Raw genomic sequence first — 16611 nt, 5'->3', positions numbered from 1 at the left:
CCCTCCTCTCTTCAGGGATGCTTGAAGGAATGCTGGGCATCAGGCTGCCTACTCCCGCACTGCCGCCCAGCCTCCGGTGGGATGCCCACTGTCAGCTCACTGTCCAGAGCTGACCTTACTGGGCCTGCCTTGGCCCTGAATTTGGCAACTCACGAGATACGTCCTTAGGGGCTGCCCCCACATCCACTGCTCCATGTAACCTTGGGCAAGTCCCAGAACGTCCACTAGACTTAAGTCCCCATCTTTAAAATGCAGCTAATGATACCTCATTCCAGGGTCCTTACGAGAGGGGAATGACACTGTGCAGCACCTTGTAAATGATACGGGGCTCTAAAAACATCCCTTCTTGTTTTCATTGCCTCAGGTGCCCTCTCTGGGCATTGAGGGCCCCACATCTATAAATTGGGGGGGGGCAGTGTTAGAGGTTCGGCTACATGAGTTCTCAGGACCCACCAGGACCAGAAGACACTAACTCTGAGACTCAGTAAAGCATCTGTTTCTTGCAGAATATAAGGCACCACGTTAGGGAATCTATTTAATAGGGTTTTTGGGGAGGGGGTAGAAGAAAATTAAGTACTTTCATCCTATGTATATTGAAAGTAATTCTGGTGAAGTTTTAGAAAGGAAAGCATGCTATCACACAAGTACAGCTTACTGTAGAGGACAGATACAGTGATAACATGTGAATTTGCTTTTCGGCACAAAGCAAAATCCTTGTTTGACACTCTTAGTGATTTGCCATCATTCAGATGCATTAAATGCAGGGTAATGTTGGGGTACATTTTGGGGGAAATAATATACCTTACAAATCAGCAAATATAGTAACTGTTTGCTACATTTATCATTCTATCTGCTGGCTGGACATCAGAACTCAAAATCTGGGGTAACATATGGATTCATTCATCAGCATTTACTGATCACCTCCCATGCACCAAGCATGAGCCACACAGCAAACCAAGTCTTCCTGCTCTGATACAACTCAATTCTAAAACTACACAAATATTTGTAGGAGGGGCTGTTCCCTGTCCCCTTCACCCAAGGAAAATCTGAAGAAATCCAGTACTCGGGCATGGCAGGCTTGGTGGCCCAAACAGGCCACTTCCTAGGATCCCGACACCCCCATGCTGGGCTCACTAGACTCTGCCCCTTACAACTCACAGGAGTATGTCCTACAGTTTCCAACTCACCCGCCTCTGGGAAGACTAGAACGAGAGCTTAGATAGTAGAATGTGTAAGAAAGACGGATGAGGCTTTTTGGCAAAGGATTTGTCTATCAATTGATAAATGATAAGAAGCAACTTATCACCATAGAGCTGCTTACGGAAATGTCCTGTGCACTAGGGGAAGCTGAGTCACAAAGAGTAACCATTCCTGGAGGTGAGAGGGAAGCTGAAAGTGATGTATACGGTGGTTGTCGCCACTGACAGGGCTCGGGGCTCACGGCTCACGGGAAGGAGCCGTGGCAGCCCTGGAACGGCTGACTCAGTGAGGCCACTGACCTTCCCTGAGCCTGTGGGGACACCTCCCTCCCATTCTGCTTTGTGGAATTAACGAAAGTGCTTCTTCCTTTGTGTAGCCCACACCCGGCCCCACTGATTCCAGGCAACGCTGATGTGTGTGCTGGGCTTGAAGCCACAAGCCCCGAGTTCTACTAAGAAGTGGATCTAGATTTCGTGGAGCATGACGTTTATGCAAATTTAGAGGTCCTTTGTAAGAAAAAGAACACGACATTGTGAATAGAAAATTATGTATAGGCCCTAGGAAGGGGGCGGGCCTAGTGCACACAGTTTTTTGTTTTTTTTTTCTCAGTTTTCTGGTAAATCCCCCAATTAATTCTGAGGCTGAATTTTCCAGTCCAGGTGTGGACACATCTTTCCCCACTCAGGCCTGGGTTAGTCTGGAAATGAGTGGTGGGAAACTGCCTTCATGGTAGAAAGCTGGACAAATGGCCCCATATCTGAAGAGACCACTTACTAATACAGTCTCCATAGCCTCTGGAGCAGTTTGACAGAGCAGTTGTGTTTTTCTCAACTTGTCAGTTTCCCCATCCTCAGAGCCTGCAAACAGGCTATTCCCTCTGCCGGGAACACACCCCATCCTCCCCCCTCTCATCCCTCTCACTTCCATCAATCACAAGTCCCCAGAGGGGAGGTTTTCCTGATATGCCCCCTCTCGGCCCCTACACTTTCCCTCTGAGGCAGTTTGTCCAGGTCAGGTGGTAGCTTTGTATTTGTGTGACTATCAGAAATGACTGAGCTGCAAGTGGAGCTGTCTGGTAGCCCCAGCCCCGCACCATGTCTGTCCCACCAAGGATGTTCATGGCAGCTTTAGCGAATGAAAATGCAGAGGTCCCTGCCCTACTGGGCCCTTCATCCAGCCGTTGTTTTTAAAATAATCAGGACAAGCCAATGTGATTTGTGGCGGGCAGCATGGCAGGCAGTCATCATGGAACCAGCCCCTCGCGGAAAGCAAGTGTCTCTGGGAGAGGCACAGCATTTGTATCTGTGAGGATAATAGAACCCTGAACTAGACTGTGTGTCCACAGAGGGGTTGGAGCTTTGATCTCTGATTCAAGGTTAAGACTGTGAAACAAAGCAACTGACTGTTTTTCCTAACGTTAAAAATCGAAAACTAGCAGAAACAAAAAGAAAAAGCAAAAACTAGCAGAAACAAAAATAAAACCCCAGGATAAAAGCAATTGTTTCAATAGGGGAAAGAGGCTGATGGAGAGTTTCAGTTTCACAATAGCAACATTGAATTTCCTGTGAGTTTCCCCTATGAATGATGTTTTTATAGCTGTAACACTTAAATATCACTGAGAAAAATCTTTTGCTCAAAGGTAATCGTCCTTTGCGAGGGATCAGGCCCAACCCAGCGTCTGAAAAACTGAAGACAAAATCCGTGGAAAGTATTGAAGTTTGGTTTGTAGGATCCAAAGGTCTTCTCTGAGCTTTGGTCCCTATAGTGAAATAAATGCACCTAGAAAATTTAAATTTGCTCCTAGAGTTCACACATATTGTCATGTGCTCCTGGAGCCCCCTGGCTTGACGGAGAGCCGAGCATTTGAGTTAAGACAGGTCAGTGAGTGACCCGGAGGAGTGCTGAGGTACTCCGTGAGATTATTGCTCACATAAGGTAAGAAAACAAATTAAGTGAAGAAATATGTGCCAGGCACGAGAGGAGAAACCCAGAGAGAATTTTCAGAACAGAGATTGGGCTTTGAAATCAATCAGACGTGGCTTCAATTCTACCTCCGCTGCTTAATAGCTCTGCGATTTGGGAAGAGGTTTATTTTTAACTAATCTGAGCTCGATTTCTTCATGCATAAAAATGGGAAATATCAAAATTGCCTCATGATCGGGTTAGGACACAAAAGGCAGCATAGACGTCAGCGTGGCCTCAGTCAGGGCCTCTAGCACCATTTTTACGTGATGGGTTGGGGTTATCACTCCATCATCCAAAACCCATTTCAGCCAACAGTATCCTAAATTTTCCAAAACCTCTTAGTCACATATATTTGAAAATATTCTTATCTGTTAAAAGCAATCTCCATTTGGTGAGAACAGAACATGAAATTCAAAAGACCAAATAGTTGCTGATAGCTCAACTGAAGAGTGACTCAGATTGAACAAAATGTGCAAAAGTGTAAAAATAGGAAATGGATCCAATAAAGGAAGGAAACCCAGGCAGAACTTACTAGCCACAAATATCACTTGGTCAAAAAAGGACAAGCTCTCTCTCTTTTTTTTTTTTTTTTTTTTTTTTTTTGCATTATTATTCCTTAGAGTATTGTTACTATTTCTTTTTAAATTTTCTTTCAGTAGATCTCATTTATAACCATCCAGCAAAACGAGGCATTCATGACTTCTAATGCTCCTTATGGAACATATATTCTTATTTAAAGGGGGAAGAAACCAAGGCTGGGGGAGTTTTTGTAACATATCTAGGAGACATCCTAAAGATTTTTAAGTTCATGGTCATGTCACTAAGCCACATAGCTCTCTGTGGCATTTAATTACCAGGTTCTCCCCAGGTTAACACTTGATTGTGACAGGTTGGGACAAAGTCTGATTTAAATGAGGCTTCGCAGTTGGTCCAAGCAGCTCAGTGTAGCTGGTGGGCAAGGAACTAAACAGCCCAGTGGTTTCAGCTTCTGCTTGCTCGCATAGCACCTGGAATCATACCCAAGCTCCTGGCCTCCAGAGGAGTCAAAGCAGGCCTTACTTTTCACATCTTTCACAAGAAATACATACACATACCACCAACCAGACAGGATTAGGCCTGATACAAAGGTCTACCCAGTTCTGCTGGTTACCACGGAGCATGGGTTATGCCTGTGGGTCCTGTACTGTGGGCTGGAGAGTGAGACACAGGGTCCAGAAAGCTCTTTTCTGTCCAAAGCCTTGGTGTCTCTGTTAGATGGGGCAGATTGGGAGGAAGTAGACCTGAAGGCTCGTAGATGCTACAGCAAGCTGGGGAGAACTGCCTAAGAACACACACTAAGTTGAGGGCCCGGTCTCAAAAGCAGGTAACCTGTCAACAGAGGAAATAAGACTCTGCTGTCAGCCACCAGCTCTTCTTGTCACAGCTGATTGCCACCTGCCCTCCTACTTACTTACTAAAGCTTTTCTTTATGTCAGTTCACTTTTTAAAAAATCGTAAGTCCCATTGTCAGCAATGAAATTATGGGTTCGATGGACTAGTTATTTTTTTGTATCATATCCATTCAATGTACAATGATGTAAAAGTTGAACGGACGTGTCACAGGACCAACTCGACTTAGGTACCCGCAGCGGGATAAAACTCAGATGGGAAACCGAGTCTAGTGAAAGATCTGAGCTGCGTTCTTGTCTGTGAATCCCTCACAAGGCACTGCATCTGGTGACTATGCCGTCACTCATTCGTGAGAGCGCCCATCCCCTCTCAGAACACGGGAGCTTCTGGAAAGTCCACCCTCTCCAGGCCTGTCATGTGGGGGTGAACACAGGGGCTCTAGATTCAGGCCACCTGGCTTCGAATCCGGCCGTCTCCTTCTGAGCTCTGTAGCCTCGGGCAGGTCATTAAACCTTCTTGTGCCTCAGTGCCCTCCCCTGCGCAGTGGAGATGGCAGTAGTGACTGTTGTGAGGATGAAGACGTGATGTGTGTGGGGCACTTGGAATTGTGTCTGGCACACTCTGAGCACCAAGCAACTCTAATCACCCCTGTTTCACAGATGAGAGCAGGGAGTCACTCAGGGGACAAACAGTCTCTCGTCGCTTGTGTGTTAGGGTAGGAGCCGTTCTAAAAGCAACGTCTGCGGTCTGCAAGGGTTAGGGGGCTTACGATGCACCAGACGGCTTGTGAGAAATGGGGCGTGCTGCTCAGGCCCACCATCACTGGATTTTAATTGGCAGGTCTGGGGTGGGGCCCAGGAATCTGCATTTTGATGACTTCTCAGGGCATCTGAGGCAGGTGGTCTGAGAACCACTCACTGAGAAGTGCCATGCTGGGTCTGAGACTTCCCTTCCCCCTTCTTCCTCCCCAGAGCCCCACCCACCCCTTTTTTCCACCAGGGCAGCACCCTTGATGGTATGTAAATATCCTGCTTAGCATTATTTCCATCCTTGCACAGAAAGGGGTCTGAACAGTGTCTGGGTTTGCATTTCCACCTCTGTCAGTGAGATCTCACTTTAGGTCAGGGCGATAAGACGGGAAGAAATGAACAGGGGGAAAAGATCACAGCCGTGTGGCTGAACTCTCTTTTTAAGGTGGGAAATATGCTGTGCCACGGCTGCTCACGTCTCGTTCACGTCTGTACCACGCGTGTCTGGCACAGAGCAGTAGACTGAAATATGTGTAGAGAAAATGAGCTATTTTGGATGCTTTCAAAACAAGTCATGGACTCCCCAATTCTGCCACTTTGAAACTTTTTGAAGGGATGGCCATTAAGACAGAGCCTCGTGCAATGGGATAACCCCAAATGGGGTTTAAAACATAGTGATCCCACCCACATGTATCAGGTAGCTCCTCTGTGCTGTGCGATGGCTGAGAAAGAGGGCTTGGTTTCCATCCGAGAGCTGCGTCCCCTCTCGTGGGAGACGAAGTGAGCGACCTAAGGTCACACAGCTTCCAAGGACGATATCAGAGGCCCAACAAGGTCATTAGTCTGAGATCTGCCCTATTTCCTTACATTCTGCTACCTCTGTGGGGTTTGTGGTACTAGTCTGTGGGAACAGCCAAATCAGGAATGTTCTGACCAGCTTAGTTTAGGAGAAAACGGGTGGGCAAAGTCACAGTCAGAGGCATTCACAGGCCTGGTTGGGGGAAGGACAAGCTCCCGAAAGTTCAGGAAACTTGTTTGTCTAGAAGTCCGCAGGTTGGCCTCCTGCTAGTCACCATGCAGACCCAGTGGCCTCTGGGGCTTAACTCTCCACCATTCAGGCTCAGTCTGAGGGAGTTCTGATCTCATGATGGCCTGAAGCCATCAGTCTCCTGCTGCCCCTCCAGGCATCTGAGAGGAACCAAATGAGCAGGCAGCTTTGTTCGCTGAGTAGATGCTTGTTCCATGAAAACCCGAGCCCCGTGCTTCGTTTGGATAAAGACTAATTAATGCACCTGCTGCATCGCCTTTTCCCTTGTTCTAGTAGGTGTCAGAGAAAGGAGGAAATCGTTGGGACTGATCGCAAGGGAAACTTTTCAGGGGTGGGGGATGGAAAAGCCACCCGCCAGTGCTTGATGTGGTTGCCTGGGTCACAAACTGGGTACGACCTGGGGAATTCTCTAACCAGGGGGTGGAGTGTAGGGAGACCCCTCTACCTCCTTTTTTCGAGGTGACCCCCCACCCACACAGTGGAAAAAGAGAAACTTATTTCATGACGATTTGCATTTAAAAAAATAAAGGCAAATGAGCAAGTCCTTGGAGGCCCATGTTTTCATGGGGTTCGCTCAAGCATGCTACTCCCTCAGCCCCAGTGTGAGAGGTGACCATACAAGATGGATTTGGTGGGCGGGGGCCTCCTGAGCTGGCCAGGGCCCTCGATCTTACAGTGTCAGTTTTCTAGAAGTGGCCATGACTCCGGGAGAAAGCTATGATGTGCGCCGGTTTGGAGAAGGTGGGCGAAGGGGCCCCAGCGGCAGCAGGTGCTGAAGCGCTGCACACAGCTCTGAGCTTTGCATGGGAGGCCAGGGGCCCTCGCTTCTCAGGGCCCCCTGGGCATGCACTCTGTTCTGTCTCCTTTGTCCCGAGCACCATTCTCTTTTTCCCCTCTTAGGTTTGGGGACGATAGTGACTGGGCTAGGAAGGAGAGCCACTAGACGCGCCCTGCATCTGACTTGAGTCGGGGCAGAGCAGCAGAGACTCTGCACGCTCCCTCGAGGGCGTCTGAAGGTCCATGGGACCCTGTGTAACCTGGGTGTCTCCATTTTGGAAGAAGTGAGAAGGCTGCCTTTTCAAGGGGCTCCAGAAGTTGTGGAGGGAGCAGTGGACAGAGGCCGGGCAGGAGCCTGACTCTGTCCACTCTCGTGTTGAGCTGCGGCTTGGCAGGCCTTGTGGAGGACGTCGGACGTGTGAACTTTGCCCAGTGCGGTGATGAAGGGAGGACAGGGAGTCAGGTGTGCTCACCTGTCAGGAGCGGGCGGCCAGGCCCCGAGTGCTGTGATGTCACATGGGAGACTCCCCCTGAGGACACCCCTGGCCACCCCCTTCCCAACTCTCTACAGGACCCACACAGTGTGCTCCCCAACACCCTGACTAGGAAATAAAGGCCAGAGTGTTAGATGCACCCGGCACCATTGAATCCGAAAGTGATGGGTTTTACGGTCAGGCTTTGCTTTCTGCTGGCTGCTATCCTCTCCCAGCTCTCTGGCCAGCCCCCGAAGGCCTGTAGCTTTGGGCGTCTGCCTCAACCTGACATCTCTGGGAAAAGCTGACTTTTGTCATCACTGATTAACCGGTGATGTTGTGCCCTCCCCTAGAATGACTGGCCCCTGTGATCCCACCAATGGAACCCAAGCGGTCCTTCATTTTCACGAGAATTTCTTAGAGCTGGCATCTAACTTTATAAAGTTACACCAAAAAAGCCCTAGCAGAGCTTTGATAATGCATCTTACATACCCCAATATTATTATACCCATGATAATATCACAGCCTGGGCTGGCAGGGTCTGGTAAGCAAGAGCCTAGCCTGGGTTGGACATATAACTCTACAAATAGTTAATGAGACACATTAGATTCTCTTTGTGGACCTCAGTTTCCCCCACCTATAAAATAAAGGGATTAAACCAGCCTTCTCGAAGGTCCATCACAAAATGCCACCAAATCAGCATCCTTCGGGGTGCCACTACTCAATCATTTTTAGCATTTAATTATGAAACTGTTACCTACAAGCAAAGCGAGGGGGATAAGCCTGAGGGCCCCTGTGGACCCGTTGCCCTGTTAGGACTATGCCCCGCATCCCCCACCGCCCCATCCTCGTCCCCAACTCTCGTGGGATAGAGTTAAACATCGCACCAAAGAAGCCAGACTTACCATCTGAGCAGGGCAGAGGTCTCTCGGGAGGCACCGGGGTGGATCGCACGCTGTTTCCCATTTCTCTCGCTCCCTGGGCTGTCGAAGACACTGGAAGCCTGCGGCACAGGGGGTACACACAGAGTCAGCCACGCGCCCAGCCCTCCGGGTGGAGAATGACCCAGTTTAGAGCACATTGTGCATCATTTTTCAGGCAGCTCGCTTCTTGAAAGGCGGGTGTTTTTAGGTGACGATGAGATTCATGAATGTTGGTTACATTTGCACAGCGTGAGTTCTTTTATCAAGGGAATGACAGAGAAAAACCACAGAGAGGGAAGTTGCTAGCAAATGCTGTTGGTGGCGAAAGTTTCCATTCCTTGCACCCTGGGCGACAGAAAGACACCCTGCAGTGTTTGTGTGAGAGGCTGAGGGTGTCACGTGGCCAGAAGGGTCTCTCCACCCTGAGCCCTGACCCTGGACTCCCAGGCACCTGGGTTCAGGGCACGGCACTTGGGGGCTGCTTTACCACCCAAGGGGCTGTCTGTTTCAACTCTCTCTCTTCCATTTGAGTTTCTCAGCATGCTCTAACAAACGGTGAGAGGAAAGTGCCATGACAAAACTACGTATTTGCTGCACCCTCACAGGCTGCTCCTATGCTTTTACGTCTGCGGGACATTTCGTACCAATTTATTTTTCAGTTACAGTTGACATACACTATTATATTAGTCTCAGGTGTACAGCACAGTGGTTAGACCTTTATATACCTTACGAAGTGGTCCCCCTGATAAGTCCAGTGCCCATCTGACACCATACATCCGTGTAGTTATTTCAGTGCTAATGACTCCATTCCGTACGCTGTACTTTCCATCCCCGGGACTGTTTTGTAACCGCCAGTTTGTACTCCTTCATCCCTTCGCCTTTTTCATCCACCCTCTCAACCCCCCTCCCATCTGGCAAACACACCAGTTTGTTCTCTGCATTTCGGAGTCTGTTTTTGTTTGTTCATGTATTTTGTTCTTTAGAACCCACATGTAAGTGAGATCACATGGTATTTGTCTTTCTCAGGCTGACTTATTTCACTTAGCATAATGTCCTCAGGGCCATCCTTGTTGTCACAAATGGCAAGAGCGCCTTCCTGTTTATGGCTGAGTAATAGTCCATTGTATGGATTGCACACTTGTGATTATTGTAAAGTCCCTGCATCCTAACCCCATTTTGCAGTCAAGGAAACAGTCTCAGAGAGGGCGGGGGACTTGTCTGAGGTCACACAGCATGGGACTATAGAGCTAGGATTTGAACTGCGGATGCTAAATCCCTGGTTTGTTCCATAGTGGTTCAGATTCTGGCTCTGCACATATAAGCTAGGTGACCTTGGGCAAGTAATTGACCTTCTCCTGCATGTTTTGGGGAATAATAATAAAACAACATGGGGTTGTGGCTGTAAAATTAACAGTTAAAGCACGTGAAGCACTTAAGAACATGGCCCAGCAGAAAACCCATGTTAGTTATTGCCATTTACATGGTCTTTTCTGATTGTTTTTAATGATAAACATTCAAATTCTGGGCCCTCATGCAAGCGTTTTAGAAAGGGACTTAGATAATTACAGAATTAAAGTGTTCTTGCAGGCTGCCCGAGGCCCAGAGAAGGCCGTGCCGTGGAGCTATTACTGTCTATGGGGACAAAGAGGAGAACTGACGGGGCAAGGCCCCAGCCACGTGCACCCCAGTGGACACGCCTGCTCCACCCCGTTCTCTGTCTGCAGTTTAGTATCAAGGCCTTAGGGCTGTGAAAGGGTCCAAAAGCCAGCCATCCAACCCTACTCTAGCCTTAAGACCTTCCTCTGTTCTCTGTGCCTTCAGATTCTGGAACAGTCTATGCTTTCAGAGCAAGGCCTTCCAAAGGTGGAGGGAGGTCTGTACCACTTCCTAATTTTGGGGAGAGATGAGGGGAGGGGATACCTGCTATACTAGGAAAGAAGGAAAACCAAAATGAGTGGTTTTTGAAAGTTAATATATTTTAAATATTTACACGAACCATTTATCACTTATAACCCAGACTAATAGACCGTAATATAATTGTGCTGCTCCCAAGATAATTACAAGACTTGAAAAAACTGTAAAATCATAATGCACCATAGAAAGTGTGGCTGGAACGGGCCTCACATTCAAAGTTAAGAATCCCATCTTATTCCGATCCTGTTGGTCTTCGTGCCAGGAAACAACAGGGTATGTGTGTGCTGGGGGGTGGGGGAGGATGCTTTAAGGATGAGTCGCTCCAAACTCGAGGCCCAGGCCCTTCTTTCTCCCTCTTGCCTACCCCACCCCAAATACAGTGAAGGGGACACCTCTGACCTTGGTAGGACCCTTCCTGCAGGCTGGGCAGGTTTTAACAGCCTCGCCTGGCCCCAGGGGCAGGGACCAGTGTTCTTTGTCCCGGGGCCCTAGCCTGGTGTATGCAGTGAAGTAAAAATGCTCCTAAAAATGTGCTCGAAGAAGCATGCTTGGCAGCATGACCAGAAGCCTCCTTGCCTGCAGTTCAGCAGACACTTGCTGAAGGTCTCCAGTGCTGGGCCTGGAGAATGGCAGGCACACGTGATCCCACCCACCTGACAGGGAATGTGCGCCCCCGCACCCCCTTAGCTATGTCCAGGGAAGGAGCTGGCAGCCGACCATGTGTGCGCAGGAGTCCCTGGAAGCCCCTCTGCCACCTCTGTCCTGCTCCCAGGGCTTCCTGGAGCCCCCAAGGCAGCCCAGGCCCTCAGCACCCGTCTGTCACCACCAAGGCCGTTGGGCTTCTGCAGGAAGCTCAGGACTGGCTGAGCAGAGGCCCCGGCAGGCCCCGTGCGGAGATCACTGAACCAGTGCTGGCCTCCGGCCTCTCACTTTCTCCTGTCCCCTCACCGCACTGCCCTGCACGGTCACCCCGCTCTCCTCACAATGCTGTTCTGTTTCCTGAGGCCTGATACTCGGTGCCAAGGACCAACTAAGAACCAGGGACTGTGCCTTTAGCCTGCCCCAGAGCGCCCACTGAGGGTGTCATCCCCCCGACCCCGACAGTCCAGGAGCCCCTTCCCTCCAGCCGGTCTTAGCTTCCCCCCCGTTCCGTCCCCTCCTCTGAGTCACGTCCAAGCCACGGCCTCTGCTGTCATGTCCATCTCTTCCCTTCCTTTTCATCACAACTCCAGAAAACTCCTCAGGGAAAGACTTTGTTATCTGTCAGAGTGGATTCTCACTTCACCTCTCTTCCCAACAACTTCGTAATTCTTCTCCAGCATCCATATGCTATGATGGGGACATTCATGGACTCCAGTACAGGGAAGGAAAAAAAAAGTCTTACAAGTTGCATTTTTCAGGTGGGAAAACTGAGCGCCGTCCAAGAAAAGGAACATACCCAGAGTGTCGAGATGAGCAAGGCGGATGAGGTCCTGGCAGTCTGGGTTCTCCTGCTCTGACACACGCGTGCTCCCTGTCTCTGTCTGGCAGGGCGGCGAGCAGGTGCTCAGAGCAGGGGCTGGGGCTGGGTTCCAAGCCCACCACACCCCGCGCTGCTCAGAAAAACCCATCAGGTCTCCACAGCCCCTTAGTGGTCTGCTCACTGTAGTCTCCAGGAAGGAGTTAACTTCTCCGAAGGAGGCTTTTATTTGAGAAGAGTGTAAAATGCCCCAGAGAACGAGAGCTGGAATCTCCCTAGTGAAATGGCTGAACAATTTGATTTAATCTGTGACAGTTTTATACAGAGGCTGGAGGTGGGAGAGAGGGTATGAGACATTAATTGCTTCTAGGAACAATAAAGAGAGGGCAAAAGAGAAATGAGTTAATTAACTGTGGCGCTAAAAAGCCTTGATTTCTTTCTCCCTTTTCTTTGTGGCATCAAGGGATCAGGACTGGTGCCGGCCTCTCATTTCCCCGCCAGGCTTTGGACCAACGCTGCCTTTTCTCTGTAACCTTGGGCCTCAGTTTACTCTCCTGAAAAATGAGATGAGTCGAAAAGATGATCTGCAAAGAGAGAGCCACTGAGCTCCTTTTAATGCTTGCAATCAAGACTCAATGACATTTTGAAAATTATTAATAAGAGAAAAGAGCCATCATCATTTCCGTATGAAGTCCCGTCAGACAGAATGCAGACCTTGTTTCTGTTCTTCGGGATGGGGGGATGGCAGTCTGTGGGTGCTCCGGGCCCACCTTCTGGTGGGGCGATTAGCAGACACCGTTGCGTGTCATCTCCAGCACCCCTGGAGGCAGAGCTTCCTTCCTCTTCCACCTTCTCAGGGTGGAGGCTGACCGTTAGCTCCCTGGCTCACACTCCCCGACCTGGAAACCCACAGAGCAGGGGTGCAGGGGGCACACCTACCTCTCCTGACTTCAGAACCCACGTCCTTCCCCCGGTGGAGAGCCTGCGCTGCTCTCTCTCCACAGCGAGGAAGAAAGATCACCAAGGAGCTCTGGTCAGTGAATGACTGGCCACCATTTGAGGAGGCACATGTCATGGAAAGGTCACACGCCTGCAGGGAGCTGCCGCCAGGAATGTGGGATGTGCCTTCTCCAGCTAGGTTTCTGTTTGACCAGATCAGGGAGCCTTTTATCACGCGCTCTGCCTGGTCTTGTAAACACAGGGGTCAGGCTTCTCAGAACCTTCCATTCCCGCGCAGCATCCTGGGATAGGTCTGTGTCCTCTCTGTGCATCTAAAAGCCAGGCCTCGCTGTTGGAATGGAAGGTACCCTGGTCCCCTTCATAGTATACAAAGGGGGAGAGAGCTTGGGGAACCCCAACCAAGGGAAGACAGGTCTGGACTCCGCAGTAAAACCAGGAACAGGTAGAAACCCTTGGCAACGGTGGGAATGTGAAAACTTCCTTAGGGACGGATTCTTCCCTGTGGTTTTAGAATTTCTTCTACAAAGTGTGACAGCTCTGAGCCCCTTCACACGACCTGCTTCTAATGTGTGTGAACGTGATGCCTCAAACGGGGGACCTCACTGCCCACCAGATCAGAACCCCAACAGCAGCAGTCATTACCACAATCACCACCCCCATCGTGGCGGATCAGCTCTCCCTCCGGGCCAGGCCCTGGGCTGAGCATTTCACAGTGGCTGTACCCTGGGTTGCTCCCAACAACTTCCCTTTATAGATGAGCTAAATTAAGTGACTTGTCCGAGGTTATCGGACTAGCGAGAGCCAAGGCTGGGGTGGGTTCAAACCACGTCCGCCGGACTCCAAAACCTGTGCTCCCAGCTGCCCCGAATTGCTGTCCTGCTTTCCTGCCCTCTGGTCTAGTCTAAGAATGTAGCAGAAAAGTGACTTTTAAAAGTCATCCGAGCAAACTTCAAGGACTGTAAACTTCTGGGTACAATGTAGTACCAGGGACACAGAGGTCCCAAGGGGTCTCTTGGATGTCAGGTGGCAATGCTTGGAAGCCCAGGTCCGGGGAGCTGGCTGCGGGGAGCAGAGGGGACTGGGGAGAGAGGCCAGTTAAGGCCTGCTAGCTTTCAGCTGTCATGGTCACTCTTAGATGGCCTGGCGTGGTCAGACGGGCAGGAGTGAACCATGTGGGCTGCTTCCCAGCCTTTCATAACATGATTTTAAAGAACTGTGAATGCTATGAGGGGGGAAAAGAAAAAAGCGGCTGTACTTACACCATCCCAATTTTATAAAACTTTAACATGTATATGCACAGATGTAGGAAAATATTAAAGGAAATTATTTCCAAGATGCCTGCAAGGGCTCTCTCTCTGGGTAGTGAGTTTATAGGTGAATTTATCGATTTCTTCTTTACAAACCTTTCTAAAATCTCCATATTTTCTCCCATGTGTACAAATTGCTTCTATAATTGGAAGAAGAACTTGGAACGAATACTGGAGCTTTGAAAGGGGGTTTTCAAACCAGGAAAACCTAGGTTCAGATTCCAGCTCCTGCCCTATTTACTGGCTGTGTGTCCTGTGACTAGTTACTACACTTCTCTGAGCCTCCATTTTCAAATCCATAAATCTGAGATACAAATACATGCCCGGCGGGGTTGATCTGAGGATTAAATGACAGATTATATCCAAAGCAGAGAAAAGATTAGTGAGATAGGCTAGCAAAAATTTTACCAAAGCCGGATTCCTTGGGGGGTTGGATGGCCAGCTAACTCGCTGTGCAAGTTCCCCTCCTTGGGCCTTGGGGTTCTCAGATATGTGGGAAAGGTTGGGCCAGACAACGGCGATGGCCCTTTGGACTCACCTATCCCTGTGCGGTGGCTGGTACCCGGTCTCCACCCGGATGACTTGGGGCTTGCCCAGTGCTGCCTGTGGTCTGCCACTGCACACGGGGGAAAAGAAGAGCTGGCACAGGGGCTTAGCATCGGTTGGTTTCCATGCCAAGGATCTCGCAGCATTTCCGGGGGCACCCCACCACATCCTGACCTCGCGCCACAGGTGCACCTACCCTGTGACCCACATTGTTCCCTGCTCTCCTCTTGGGGCAGGTGCAGCCACAGGCCTGCCCCCGGCCCCCAGCCCCACCTCGTTCTCCTTTCCCTGCGGTACAGCAATGGCCCCCAAGGCACGGCCAGGGCAGGATGGATGGAGCGCGGGCAGCCAGCTCCGAAAGGCGCAGGGCCACTCCCGTGTTCTCCTCCGGCCTGACTCAAAGTCAGGGGCTCTAAAGGCCATGTGGGGGAGACTTGGGGATCCTCTCATCGGGGTATTTCAAACCTCCTGCTGATTTGAAACCTGTGTTAAGAAAGTTTCCCCAGAAACTCAATACATAAAATAGAGAAAAGCAAGGCACTGATTGGGGTGTGTGTGTGTGTGGAGGGGGCAACCCTCTTGCCTTTCTATGCTGCCTGATACAATGCCCCAATCCTCGATATTATAAATCACCAACTGAAAAATAGCAATTCAGTGCCCTCGTATTACACAGAAAAGGCTCAGAGAGGGCAAGCACCCTGCTCAAGGTCACTCAGTAAGTGTGGACAAGCGCTCTGTAGGTTTGTCCATCCCAAGAGAGCCATTGCTCATTTGTCAGCGTGGCTGTGGGTCCTGACCCATGTGTCTGCGAGCCTGTGTTCTGACGCCTTCTACCTGTGGCTCCCCAGAAGGAGAGCTCATGTGCTCTCAGACTAACAGGGAGACGCGGCTTTGATGGAAGCATCTTATAAAACAGGTCCTTTTAGGATATCACAGGAAGAAGCCAAATTTAGGGCCCGTTGGTGCTGGAGTACCTTTCAGTTTCACCCCTTATTAAGTTACTAAACTTCTTTGCATTGCTTTTTGTTTGTTTTTATTTTAAAAATGGACAGAGTCCTATCGTCCTCTCTGGGTTTTCCCAAGTGAGGATTAGAGAGCAGGTGTCACAGGATGAGCACAGTAGAGGCTCCCCTCCCCTCCCCTGGCTCCTGGCTTGTGGCTCTTCTCTGTGCTGACAGTAAATGTGCCCCAGACCTGGCGGGGAGCTCTGTGAAGCACCGTCTCGCTTTACTATCTCGTTGAAATCAGAAGTAAAAATCCCCCCATTTCTTTGTTTCCTAGCTCAACTTTTCATACACGGAGCCCCCTGCCCCCCCCCCCCCGCAAGAAAAGAAAAAACAACAACACAGAGGCTGGTGGGATATGGTGCCAACCTGTCTAAGTTTGTTGTACCCCAAACACATTTGTTGCCCAATCCCATGCTATGAATGGGGTTGGGCCCCAGGCCAGGGCCTGGACACCTACCTATTTCATCTATAGCCGACTGAATATTTTTGGAACACTGACAGTGAAAAAACTGTCGTAAAGACACATATTCTGATATTAGACTACACAGATGCACCGTTACACAGAATGAGAAAACAGTCCATTCGAAGCTGGCTTTTTCTTTTCATTTGAAACCTGGATCCTTGGCAATGCAGGTTTCCTTAGAAGGAGGTGGATGGAGCATTGCATGGAGACACTAAGGCTGTCTGGGCATCTGGGCCCAGGGATTGTCAAGTTAGTGATTCCTTTATTCCATCCCATTTCCCAGCAAGACTGACTTTTGCTTTTTGTTCACCTACATGAATCCCAGTGCAGCTCATAAGCTTATAGAGCGAGATGGAAATCGCTGCTTTGCTGAATAACAGCATTTGCATGCACTGACCCTCCTGCTGGGGAAGGGACCTCACCCCTCACTG

General features: G+C 49.8%; 2 protein-coding genes across 4 annotated transcripts in view; one reads left to right on the top strand and one right to left on the bottom strand.

Moving 5' to 3' along the window:
- Nucleotides 1-16611, top strand: part of TG (thyroglobulin) — a 211028-nt gene that overhangs the window by 141580 nt on the left and 52837 nt on the right. The gene's annotated exons all lie outside the window — the stretch shown is intronic.
- Nucleotides 1-16611, bottom strand: part of SLA (Src like adaptor) — a 57456-nt gene that overhangs the window by 13834 nt on the left and 27011 nt on the right. For 2 of the 3 annotated variants that reach the window (XM_074317166.2, XM_019724113.3), the window contains one exon: nucleotides 8507-8604. In XM_074317166.2, the coding sequence (XP_074173267.2) occupies nucleotides 8507-8567 (61 nt within the window). In that variant the 5' untranslated portion in view covers nucleotides 8568-8604. Of the gene's footprint in view, nucleotides 1-8506; nucleotides 8605-12836; nucleotides 13024-16611 lie in introns of those variants that run through there. The other variant, XM_074317167.2, reaches the window with a different exon arrangement.

Source organism: Rhinolophus sinicus, chromosome 6 (genome assembly GCF_057876585.1).
Source record: "Rhinolophus sinicus isolate RSI-liver-muscle chromosome 6, RSI-T2T, whole genome shotgun sequence".
NCBI lineage: Eukaryota > Metazoa > Chordata > Mammalia > Chiroptera > Rhinolophidae > Rhinolophus > Rhinolophus sinicus.
This window is presented reverse-complemented; position numbering and strand designations above follow the sequence as displayed.